The 12,931-nt window shown below is 44.5% G+C and overlaps 1 protein-coding gene across 1 annotated transcript; it reads right to left on the reverse strand.

Moving 5' to 3' along the window:
- Window positions 1–7,483: 7,483 nt before the first annotated feature.
- On the reverse strand, window positions 7,484–12,363 carry LOC139353937 (uncharacterized). The gene is made up of 6 exons (XM_070998140.1): window positions 11,574–12,363; window positions 10,855–11,282; window positions 9,913–10,711; window positions 9,042–9,685; window positions 7,984–8,957; window positions 7,484–7,886 (listed from the first exon to the last, which is right to left on the reverse strand). The coding sequence occupies exons 1-6, from the start codon at window positions 12,361–12,363 to the stop codon at window positions 7,484–7,486; spliced, it is 4,038 nt and encodes a 1,345-aa protein (XP_070854241.1).
- Window positions 12,364–12,931: the final 568 nt, after the last annotated feature.

Below are 12,931 nucleotides of genomic sequence, written 5' to 3' on the forward strand. Positions count from 1 at the left end.
CCTGTGACGCTGGAAGAAGAAGCGTATCCTGTGAAGCTGGATTAAGCTGAAGTTCCTGTGACGCTGGAAGAAGAAGCGTATCCTGTGAAGCTGGATTAAGCTGAAGTTCCTGTGACGCTGGAAGAAGAAGCGTATCCTGTGAAGCTGGATTAAGCTGAAGTTCCTGTGACGCTGGAAGACGAAGCGTATCCTGTGAAGCTGGATTAAGCTGAAGTTCCTGTGACGCTGGAAGAAGAAGCGTATCCTGTGAAGCTGGATAAAGCTGTGAGTCCTTTAGTGGGAAGGGGGTTGCTTGAGTGTGATCCTTTGTTGTTAAAGGATCACGTCGGGGTCACCAATGTTTGTGCCTAACCGAAGTAGACACTTCCGGGTCACACCGCGGGACAAGGGGGTAATGAGCACTTGTCGCTGGCACGGGGACGCTTTGATGGCAGGACGATCGCGTCGCGGCAATGGTAACGATGGTTACTACGATGCCGGACCACAGGCGATGCTGGAGCTGCGCTGAGGGTGAGCTAACGTGGTTAGCTGCTAGTTGAGATAGTGTATTACGAGCCCTATTCCCAGATGTAGGAAGTAGAACCTCGGAGTTAAGAGGTGTGTTGATAACTGATTTATTCTTCATTTGGTACATGTTTATATACTACTTGGAACACGGAAGTTTAGTGTAATGATTAGTGAAGTAGGCTATATTCTAAAGTAGGTCAGGGAATTATGATTATGGTAGCAGTTTGCGTAGTTGACTTTGCGTAGTTGGCTGACACTGCAAAATGTGCTGACTGCATTGGGGGGTCAGTGTGCCGTTGAGTCGGTGAGACGGTGAGTTAGTGAGACATATAATATGCTGATCAGCCATTCTCATATGCAGTGGGTGCTACTGAGCGCCTGGTACTGTTCCCAACTTGGCTACTGCTTGATTTGTTGGGTGTGGTCATGTTGAGTACCTTTGGGTACGAACAACCTTATTAGGGCCGCCTTTCTGGAGTTGGAAGACGCCAGTATGGCAAAAACTCTGGAAATCCGTTGGCACGCGACGTCTGAAAGTTTTCTTTTTTTGCCGATAGATATTTCTCTCCAAACAAATTACACCAATAGAGATATTTTGTCCCAGATAGCCAAACTGTTTGATCCAGCAGGATAATCCAGTCTCTTCCTACTGATCTCGTCACAAAGTGGCGTGACTTTCTTGAGGGGTATCCAACCCTGAAAGAAGTTAGCATTCCAAGATGGGTAATATTTCATCCAGCGGCAAAACTGAAGTACCATGGGACTTACGATGCATCCCAGAGCGCCTTTGGTGCTGCCATCGTTGTTCGCGTCAAAGCGACTGATGGCTGCTTCACCCCCTTGCTTTCGCCCAAAACCCGAGTTGCTTTAGTAAAGTCTCTTACCATACCGCGTTTAGAACTGTGTGGTGCGGTGCTTCTCTCCAAACTCGCTGCAACAATTCTCTCCGAAATGCCTCCTTCTCAGTATAATACATATTGTTCAGGCCCACTGTCCGGCGAATCTGGACTGGCCCCGCTATCCAGCTGCACCAGCTGCACCGCTCTACCGCTCTCCCGCTCTCTCGCGCTCCCGCTCTCCTGCGCTGTTCCTAGCTCCCTCCATGAAGTCTCGGCTGCGCTTTGGAGCGCGGAGCGGAGCTTAGACTAAGTCAGTTCGATTTCTGGAGTTCACCTGAATAAACCGCGGTCGTACCCCCGCCTACTTTCGAAATTCACTTTTTTCTCGAGTTCTTATTTTCGATTAAGGGGCAAACGCGTTCGAGTGGTTTCTCCCCTACAGCTTCCGCAGCACCAGCAGCAAGCCACCGAAGCCCAGCGAAGCAGCCCGCCGACGCCGCTAGTTTTCCCGCCGTCGCCTCCCACGCCATTCCGCCATCACACCACGGTACCCCGCTACCCCCCGGCGTACATTTTGGTCCTTCGAGCCGGATAAGATAAGTAAAGCTTTTCGTCTTATTAATTGCCGGTCTGCAGTCAGACACTCGAAAATATAATTCGTTTGACTTTCTGTACGATTTGTCCAAAACCCTAGTCCGATTAAATCCGACAACGGTAATTAAAAACAAGGAAGAACGCTATAGTCGAGTACCTCGACTATCAGATACCCGTTACTCAAAGGGAAATGGAGATATGCAAGCAGCAAAGCGAAATTAAAATGCGCCACCTACCGGCGGTAGACAGATTTAAGCGTTATGGGCGTTAGAGTGGGCGTGGCAAAATTATTTTTGGATCAATCGATAGGTACTGATGAGAACAATACATTTCAGTTAAAATTTTCTATCTAGCATCAAAACTGTAGGAGTTACAGTTTTGGGCGGTTTGTGGGCGTTAGAGTGGGCGTGGCAGTCTACTGAAACAAACTTGCGCTGTGTAAGAAGCTCAGGAATCTTTACGCCAAATCTCAATAGCCTAGCTCTCATAGTTTCCGAGATCTCAGCGTTCATCCGGACAGACAGACGGACAGACGGACAGACGGTCAGACGGACAGACGGACAGACGGACAGACGGACATGGCTAGATCGACTCGGCTAGTGATCCTGATCAAGAATATATATACTTTATGGGGTCGGAAACGCTTCCTTCTGCCTGTTACATACTTTCCGACGAATCTAGTATACCCTTTTACTCTACGAGTAACGGGTATAACAAGGGAGAACGCTATAGTCGAGTACCTCGACTATCAGATACCCGTTACTCAGCTAAATGGAGATATGCAAGCAGCAAAGCGAGATTAAAATGCGCCACCTACCGGCGGTATACAGATTTAAGCGTTATGGGCGTTAGAGTGGGCGTGGCAAATTTTTTTTTGGATCAATCGATAGGTATTGACGAGACCAATACATTTCAGTTAAAATTTTTTATCTACAATAGCATGAAAATTGTGGGCGTCACAGGTTTTTGCGGTTTGTGGGCGTTAAAGTGGGCGTGGCAAACTTTTTTTTGGTCAATCGATAGGTATTGATGAGAACATTACATTTCAGTTAAAATTTTCTATCTAGCATCAAAACTGTAGGAGCCACAGTTCTGGGCGGTTTGTGGGCGTTAGAGTGGGCGTGGCAGTCTACTGAAACAAACTTGCGCTGCGTAAGAAGCTCAGGAATCTGCACGCCAAATCTCAATAGCCTAGCTCTCATAGTTTCCGAGATCTCAGCGTTCATCCGGACAGACGGACAGACGGACAGACAGACAGACGGACATGGCTAGATCGACTCGGCTAGTGATCCTGATCAGGAATATATATACTTTATGGGGTCGGAAACGCTTCCTTCTGCCTGTTACATACTTTCCGACGAATCTAGTATACCCTCTTACTCTACGAGTAACGGGTATAACAAGGGAGAACGCTATAGTCGAGTACCTCGACTATCAGATACCCGTTACTCAGCTAAATGGAGATATGCAAGCAGCAAAGCGAGATTAAAATGCGCCACCTACCGGCGGTATACAGATTTAAGCGTTATGGGCGTTAGAGTGGGCGTGGCAAATTTTTTTTTTGGATCAATCGATAGGTATTGACGAGACCAATACATTTCAGTTAAAATTTTTTATCTAGCATGAAAATTGTGGGCGTCACAGGTTTTTGCGGTTTGTGGGCGTTAAAGTGGGCGTGGCAAACTTTTTTTTGGTCAATCGATAGGTATTGATGAGAACATTACATTTCAGTTAAAATTTTCTATCTAGCATCAAAACTGTAGGAGCCACAGTTTTGGGCGGTTTGTGGGCGTTAGAGTGGGCGTGGCAGTCTACTGAAACAAACTTGCGCTGCGTAAGAAGCTCAGGAATCTGCACGCCAAATCTCAATAGCCTAGCTCTCATAGTTTCCGAGATCTCAGCGTTCATCCGGACAGACGGACAGACGGACTGACGGACAGACGGACAGACGGACAGACAGACAGACGGACATGGCTAGATCGACTCGGCTAGTGACCCTGATCAAGAATATATATACTTTATGGGGTCGGAAACGCTTCCTTCTGCCTGTTACATACTTTCTGACGAATCTAGTATACCCTTTTACTCTACGAGTAACGGGTATAACAAGGAAGAACGCTATAGTCGAGTACCTCGACTATCAGATACCCGTTACTCAGATAACAAAATTTAAAATAAGTTAGCCGAGCACTTTGTTCTCTCTCCCTTGCTCTCATTTCTCGGCGCACTTTGCTCTCTCTGAGCGCCGGCAGGGCTTTTTTCTTTGCCGCTAAGTTCGGCCGGCAACTATTTACATACGCACACATACACGCCGAAAAACATTTCGCATTGTCTGGCTCTGACGTCATAGCTTTTTTCTTTTGAGGTTTGTGGGCGTTAGAGTGGGCGTAGCATAATTTTTTTTTGGTCAATCAATAGGTATTGACAAGACTAATACATTTCAGTTAAAATTTTCTATCTAGCATCAAAACTGTAGGAGTTACATTTTAGGGCGGTTTGTGGGCGTTAGAGTGGGCGTGGCAGTCTACTGAAACAAACTTGCGCTGCGTAAGAAGCTCAGGAATCTGTACGCCTAATCTCAATAGCCTAGCTCTCATAGTTTCCGAGATCTCAGCGTTCATCCGGACAGACGGACAGACGGACAGACGGACATGGCTAGATCGACTCGGCTAGTGATCCTGATCAAGAATATATATACTTTATGGGGTCGGAAACGCTTCCTTCTGCCTGTTACATACTTTCCGACGAATCTAGTATACCCTTTTACTCTACGAGTAACGGGTATAATTACTTCGCCATTTTTTTCTTCGATTTTCCTTTTGCTACGTGCGGCCATATTGCCAATTTTTTCCGACTCCTTTTTTATACCCGTTACCCAGTTCTGCAGTAGGGACGCGGTGACATGGCTCAAGGCAAAAACCTTTTTTTGTTTTTTTTTTATGCCTAAAACGCTGTGCCGCTGTTGACGTCAGCAGAGCAGTCGGCGCAGCGTAGAAGACTGCCCACGAAAACGATCGTGCAACAAAAAGAGGCATATATTCGGATATTTCCCTCTCTTTCTTGTCTTATAATCTGCCTGCACTCCGCGCTCGCAGAGACAAATTTCGGCTGGTCCGTTATTTTTTTTTGCGTCTCTCCGTTATGTTCGGCTAGCGACTAATATTTTGGCGGAAAAATTTTCGTGGAGAAGCGACATGTGAATGCCCTAATATTTTAGGAGCATTATTGTGTATCGAAAAAAACAACTAATATTGTTTTATAAAAGTAAACTATTTGATTATAGTAAAATTTAGTAAATTGAATTTACTTATAATGTTATATTTACTTATTATACATTCTTATTACAATAAAATTATACCCGTTACTCGTAAAGTAAAAGGGTATACTAGATTCGTCGGAAAGTATGTAACAGGCAGAAGGAAGCGTTTCCGACCCCATAAAGTATATATATTCTTGATCAGGATCACGAGCCGAGTCGATCTAGCCATGTCCGTCTGTCCGTGTGAACGCTGAGATCTCGGAAACTATGAGAGTAACAATACTGGGATTAGGCACGCAGATTTCTGAGATTCCTGCGCAGCGCAAGTTTTTTTCAGTAGAGTGCCACGCCCACTCTAACGCCCACAAACCGCCCAAAACTGTGGGTCCTACAGTTTTGATGCTAGAATAAAAATTGTAACTGAAATGTAATGTTCTCATCAATACCTATCGATTGACCCAAAAAAAAGTTTGCCACGCCCACTTTAACGCCCACAAACCGCGAAAACCTGTGATGCCCAAAATTTTCATGCTAGATAAAAAATTTTAACTGAAATGTATTGGTCTCGTCAATACCTATCGATTGACCTAAAAAAAAAGTTTGCCACGCCCACTTAAACGCCCACAAACCGCGAAAACCTGTGACGCCCACAATTTGCATGCTAGATAAAAAATTTTAACTGAAATGTATTGGTGTCGTCAATACCTATCAATTGATCCAAAAATAAATTTGCCACGCCCACTCTAACGCCCATAACGCTTAAATCTGTCTACCGCCGGTAGGTGGCGCATTTTAATCTAGCTTTGCTGCTTGCATATCTCCATTTCCCTTTGAGTAACGGGTATCTGATAGTCGAGGTACTCGACTATAGCTTTCTTCCTTGTTTTTTAGTTAAGTTATAGAAATTTAGTCCGTTAAAATTGATTTAAGTATTTAAAACATTTAAGTATTAACATTTAAAAAAAAATCGTATTGTATTTTTTACTCAAGAAGTAAAAACTATATAGTCGGATATATTTCACTTTAGAAAGGGTATAGGTGCAGTGGCACGCGCCAACAGCGAAGAGAAAACAAAAGAAATCTAGTAAAGGGGTGAGAAGACTTGGTGCATTCTGTTTGAGTGATTGAAAGGGAAGCATCCATTTTAATGGTGCGCAGCAGAGTTACTTTAATCGTTTAGTTAATATAATAAAGTCAGGTAAGTGCTACATTAAGTTTAAGATGTTGTGCATTGATCTTAGTTTAAAGTACGTAAATTTTGAAGGTATTCAATGGGTTCCATTAGCCGAAAGTGGATGACGAAATGTTTTGTGCCAATAAAAATTCTGCAACAAGCTATAAAAGGTAAATATACAATTAAACAAATAAAACGCGTTTTTTAAACATATGTTTTTTCAGGAGCGTTGGCCAAGGATTCAGAGGACCCGGACAAAGGTTTTAGAACGGCGATGTCTAACGTTAAAAATAAACTTACGAAGCAAAAAAACAGAAACAATAATTGTACAATTTTTGAAAATCTAAATAGTACCATATAATTAAAATGAATTAAATTCTATATTTTTTTAATTGAAAACTCAAGGAAAAATTCTGATTTTCACAAGTGATTCACTTGGGACGTGTCCCTTGCAAGTGATTTCACAAGTGAAAACTCAAGGAAAATTTCTGATTTTCCCAAGTGTTTCACTTGGGACGTGTCCCTTGCAAGTGATTTCACAAGTGAAAACTCAAGGAAAAATTTTGATTTTCCCATGTGATTCACTTGGGACGAGTCACCGGCACGTGACAGGCCATACGAAAAATGAGTATAAGGGATTTCCCGTAGGACTTCAAAAAATTTTCATTTGAATTTTCACTTGTGAAAATGCGGACATCCCATACAGTTTTCTATATGGAACGTCACTTGTTCTTCACTTGTGCACGAGGACATGTCCCAGGTGATTCCCAAGGTGATTCAAAAGTGAAACTTTTTTTTTTGGAACTTACATACACATATACAGAATCGAGAAAAAAAATTCAAAGCTTAGAAAAAATGTTGTGTTAAGCTAAGCATACTGATGAAGAATAAAAACGTTTTATTTCCCAATTTGAGTGGACTGTATTTCAATGATTAAATTTGTCACATTTCTTGTGTGTCCGATGCTTTCCGCTGTAGTCTTAACACTAAGTCCTAATAAATCTCTAAAGTGTGACGCAGCACCAAAATACATTAAAAAATGCGAAAGTTAGTATTTCATATACCAAAGAGAATAAGATTCAAAATTAAATAACGGCTGCAATGCGTTCATCAACATCCCGGGCCGCCCTGAAACAATGTTTCAGAATTAGGCAGTACAGCTAACTTGGTGATGGGTCGGGTCATCTCTCCAGTAGACGTCTTAAGTTTTACAGCGCGTACAAGTCCATCTGGTCCAGGATGAGCTTCCACTACACGGGCTAGTATCCAAGCTGCTGGAGGGTGATTTGAGTCCTTGACGAGGACTATATTGTCTACTGCGATGTTGCGTTCCTTGTTGCTCCACTTTTGACGTTGCTGTAGGGAAGTCAAATACTCTTGGTGCCAGCGTTTCCAAAACCCTTGATACATCGATTGCAAGTGCTGCCAATAGTCCAGACGATTGATCGGTAGATTAGTCAGATCTCCCTCTGGAACAGTTGTAAATGGGCGTCCAATTAAAAACTGCACTGATCTGAGCGATCAGAGTTTGCATTTGTTCAAATGTTAGAGCAGTTTTTCCCATAACTCGACGCAGATGCAATTTAACAGAACGTACTGATGACTCCCACTTTCCTCCCCAATGTGGCGAATGGGGAGGTATAAAACTGCATTTGATTCCATCATCGGCCAGAGATTGTGCTAGATTGCGTTGATGCTCCTGCGAAGATAAAAGTTGCTGCATCTCATCTAATGCCCGTTTGGCACCAACAAAATTCGTCCCGTTGTCGCTGAAGATCTGTGAGCCTTTTCCTCGAAGGGACATGAAACGCCGAAGACATGCCAGGAATGTGTCTGTGCTAAGATCGGTGGCCAGTTCCAAATGTATGGCTGATGTTACAAGGCAAACAAAGAGGCTTATGTAACCCTCAGTTTTTCGGGGATTGCGCCCTCTCCTTTCCTTCAGTATAAATGGACCAGCGTAGTCACAGCCTGAGTGCTGGAAGGGTAAAGCTTCTGTTATACGGATGCCTGGTAGATCGGCCATGAATTGGTGCTCCGTGAGTTTACGTTGGCGCAAACATTTGATGCAGTTGTGAACCAGCTTTCTTATCAGGTTGCGCGCACCAAAGATCCAGTACTTTTGACGAACAATTACAAAAAGTGCAGAAACTCCTGGATGAAGATTTGTTGTATGCTCGTGTTCAAAAATCATTCTTGTGATGCGGTTCGACTTCGGAAGCAGTATAGGGTGTTTTACATCAGCTGGTAATTGTGAGTTGTCCAGTCGTCCACCAACTCGAAGAAGGCCATCCTTGCAGATAATCGGCGAGAGCTTTACCAACTGGGAGCGGCTGTGAAGTGGCTTGTTTTCCGTCAGTAGTTTGCGGTCTTCCATGAAACACTTCTGAGCCTCCTGCAGGCAAAGAATGCGAGCAGCCTGAATCTCCTCAAAGGTGAGCATCTTTCCATTTGCCAGCGGTGCAGATTTAGTGGCCTTGGTCTTTTGGATGAAGCGAAGGGCGTAAGCTACAACGCGTACCACCTTTTTCCAGGACGAGACGCGTTGAGTCAAAGCTTCGATTGGTGACAATGAGGAGGTTTCCTGCGGTTAATGCGTTGGTCTTCACTTCCTCTTTTCCATGGTTTTCTAAAGGGAAGAACAGAACTTTTTAGAGGTCAACTTTACCGCAAGCATTTCTGCATCTTGCAGCCATGAAGGTCCCATCCACCATAAGTCAAAATGGAGAAGGTCTGAAGCAAGCATTCCTCGTGTGGCGCAGTCCGCCGGTTTCTCCTTTGTGTTTACATGATGCCATGCATTGCGCGGTAAGGCTTCGAGTATTTCTGAGGTTCTATTGGCTACAAATGTTTTAAGATTCGATGGTGGATGTGAAAGCCAGGCCAAGACTATGGTTGAGTCGCACCATGCATGTACTTCAATGTCGTTGTGTTGTAGTGCAGCCTTGACTGATAAGAACAGTCGGCTTAGTAGCAAAGCGCCACACAGTTCGAGACGCGGTAGAGACTGCTGCTTCAGCGGAGCAACTCTGGTTTTTCCTGCTATGAGTGAAACAGATACGGTGCCATCTGCTCGCACCACTCTACTGTAGATGACTGCGGAATATGCCTTGATGGAGGAATCTGAAAATCCATGCAGTTCTATGTGATCTTCATTGTTTTGGACAAACCGTGGCAGGCGTAGGTCGCGAAGGATGTGAAGGTCGTCACGGCATTTATTCCACCAGTCCGCAATTTTCGGAGGAAGCTCCGTGTCCCAGCCGCGATCGAGTAGCCACAATTCTTGGAACAGAATATTAAACTGCACTACCACTGGTGACAGAATACCCAGCGGGTCAAGATGCGTGCCACATCTGACAGCACTTGGCGTTTGGTGTTGTGCGGATTTGTTGTGAGGCAAACCTTGTAAGATAACATATCCTCTTCTGGATCCCAATGAATGCCAAGAACCTTTGCTGTAGAATTGGATCCTTTGCCTTGTACTTCGGTTGTAGCGAGAGATCTGTCAGCGACAAGTGATGAATTGGAAACCCATTTACCAAGTTCCATGCCTGCACATTTCATCAACTGGATCAACTCATTTTGATTGCGAATGAGCTCATCCTCGGTGTGTGCTCCGGTCAGTACGTCGTCCACATAAAACTGCTCCTTCAAGATTTTTGCAGCGGTAGGAAAATCGTGTTGATGGTCGTGGGCTAACTGATCCAGGACCCTCACTGCCAAAAATGGTGCGCAGGATGTGCCGTATGTTACCGTGGATAGTTCATAGTGTTTAATAGGAGTCGTTTCATCTTCTCTCCAAACGATACGCTGATAGCCACAATGGTTGGCAGCCACCCAGATTTGTCGATACATTTTGACAATATCTGCTGAGAAGACGCACTTGAACATTCTGAAACGCATGCAAATCGAGAAAAGGTTTCGTAGAATGCTGGGTCCAATGTGCAGAGCTTCGTTTAAAGACCGTCCATTCGTGTCCTTGAATGAGCCGTCAAATACGACGCGTAATTTTTGGGTAATTACAGGATGATGTGGCAAGTAAAAGCTCGGCTTTTTGTCAATGTCTTCTGCCGATAGTTCTCGCATGTGGCCCAATTGAAGATACTCACGCATAAATTGCACGTACTGTGAATGCAGAATGGGGTCTTTCTTTAGGCGGCGCTCTACACCCCTGAATCTTGTTAGCGCTCCCTGTAAAGTATCCGAAAACTGTTCCTTGGAGTTTTTGAACGGAAGCTCGACGATGTAACGCCCCTTAGAGTCCCGAGTGTGCGTCTTCACAAAGTGCTGTTCAACTTCATCGTCCTCCGGTTTCCCATGGAATTCCAAACGTAGTCGCTGCCCAGGAGTATATCAACTGGCGCCAACGACTGATAGTCAGAATCCGCAAGCTCAAAGCCAGCGAATGCCTTGAGTGCTGAGGCGGCGATATCATGTCTTGCCAACGTGGAGGTAATTTTGCTGAGTACGTGAGCACGCACCTTCATGGTGTGATCTGAGATCCTTGACTGCAAGTCCAGTGTTGTGCAGCCTCTAGTTGTCTCAGCCTTGATTGACGAGATTCCGGTCACCAAAATTCGTGACGGTGAGCGTGCCAGTCCGAGTGCCTTTACGCACCGCTCGGAGATGTACGACAGTTCCGAACCACTGTCCAATCGCACCCGGCAGGTAGTGTGCGATCCTGTTGCGTTTCTAACAAACACTAGAGCTGTTGGCAATGCACTTTTTCGTAGCCCTTGTGGCTGTGTTGCGGTTGTTGATCCGTTGCAGAAGGATTCAGCTGTGGAAGCCACTTGTGCCCGTGCGATATGGCTGATGATGACCGTAGCATCTTCGGGAGTGCTTGGGATGTGTCTTTCATCATCTCGTGAGTGTGTCGAAGCGACAGCGGCTTGCGAACCAAGAATTTCTGCATGTAGCAGAGAGTGGTGACGATTGTGGCAAAACTTGAATGTGAATTTAGATTCACACTTTCGCGACACATGCCCAGGCTTAAGGCAGTTAAAGCACAGTGATTTTGCCTTAACAAATGTGCGTCTCTGCTCGATTGACAATTCACCAAACTTTGAGCAGGCGTAGATCTTGTGCTCCTTGGAGTTACACTTCCCACAAGTGTTTGCTTCCATCGATACTTAAGCGTGTGACGACCGCTTTGCCTTGCCATGTTGTGGGCCAACCTTGGAGTCTATGTCTGACTCACTTTTGCTGAGCTCGAATTCCTCGCAACGTCGGTCTAAAATCTTGAGTAGATCATCCACAGACGGAGATTCCAGTTCCCGGCTTCCTTCGATCCATTTGCGACGGGTTTCAGCATCGATCTTGGCCAGAATGAAGTGTATAATCCAGCAGTCCCTATTAGTTTGCCCTGCTGCATCCAGGCCGCGTACAATTTCGTTGGCTCCGTCCGTCACCTTGCGCAGAACCGTTACGTCTGCTCTGGCGGTCGAAGGTAAGTTAACAAATGTCTCTAGCAGAGTGTTAACAATGTGACGTGGTCTATTGTACCGATCAATTAGGCAAGTCCAAGCAGCCTCGTAAGCTGCATCCGTTATTGGCATTTGTCGAATCAAATCAGCTGCTTCGCCAGTGATGTACGTTTTCAAGTAGTGCAACTTTTGTATTGCTGTCAAATGCTGCTTGCTATGGATCGTACTCTCGAAGATGTTTTTAAAGGCTGGCCACTCCTTGTAGTCGCCAGTGAACAGCTTGATATGGATTTTTGGCAGTTCATTATGCATTACATTTGCTGCCGAGTTTGCCCTTAAAAGCGTTGCTTGTTGCTCAGCCAAACGCTCGTTGAGCTGCTGCTGTTGTTCCAGAAAACGAACTAGGTTTTCGTTTCCCACTCCTGATGCCATTGGTGCGGCCACTTGTATTTCATCAAGCTCCCATTTTGATCCCGCACGTGGATCTTGAGACGCCGTTAGCAAACGCGTAATGCTTGCCTTCGCACGACTTCTAGCTGCCTTCAAAAGTTCAAACTGATCCATGTTAATCAGGCTCGAAGGACCAAAGATATGATGAAGAATAAAAACGTTTTATTTCCCAATTTGAGTGGACTGTACTTCAATGATTAAATTTGTCACATTTCTTGTGTGTCCGATGCTTTCCGTTGTAGTCTTAACACTAAGTCCTAATAAATCTCTAAAGTGTTACGCAGCACCAAAATACATTAAAAAAGGCGAAAGTTAGTATTTCATATACCAAAGAGAATAAGATTCAAAATTAAATAACGGCTGCAATGCGTTCATCAACACATACAGGGAGAATTATTAAATTTCTAGTGTTCTGCCAATTCAGGCCCCCAAAACTTTTCAAGATTTTTCTCTCTGTATATCCGCAGCCGCTAAAATACTTGCACATATTTTTTCGTTTTTCCAAATTATAGTCCACACACAATAAATCGAAAACTTCCACAACAACACATACCCCGCCGGCAATAATTATTTAATAAATTTAAAACCGGCGAAAATTACATACATGCAAATTACATACATGCAAATATCTACATACATACAAATATCTACATCCATACAAATATCTACACATATACAAATA

The sequence above is a fragment of the Drosophila suzukii genome, assembly GCF_043229965.1.
Source record: "Drosophila suzukii chromosome Y unlocalized genomic scaffold, CBGP_Dsuzu_IsoJpt1.0 scf_Y1, whole genome shotgun sequence".
Lineage (NCBI taxonomy): Eukaryota > Metazoa > Arthropoda > Insecta > Diptera > Drosophilidae > Drosophila > Drosophila suzukii.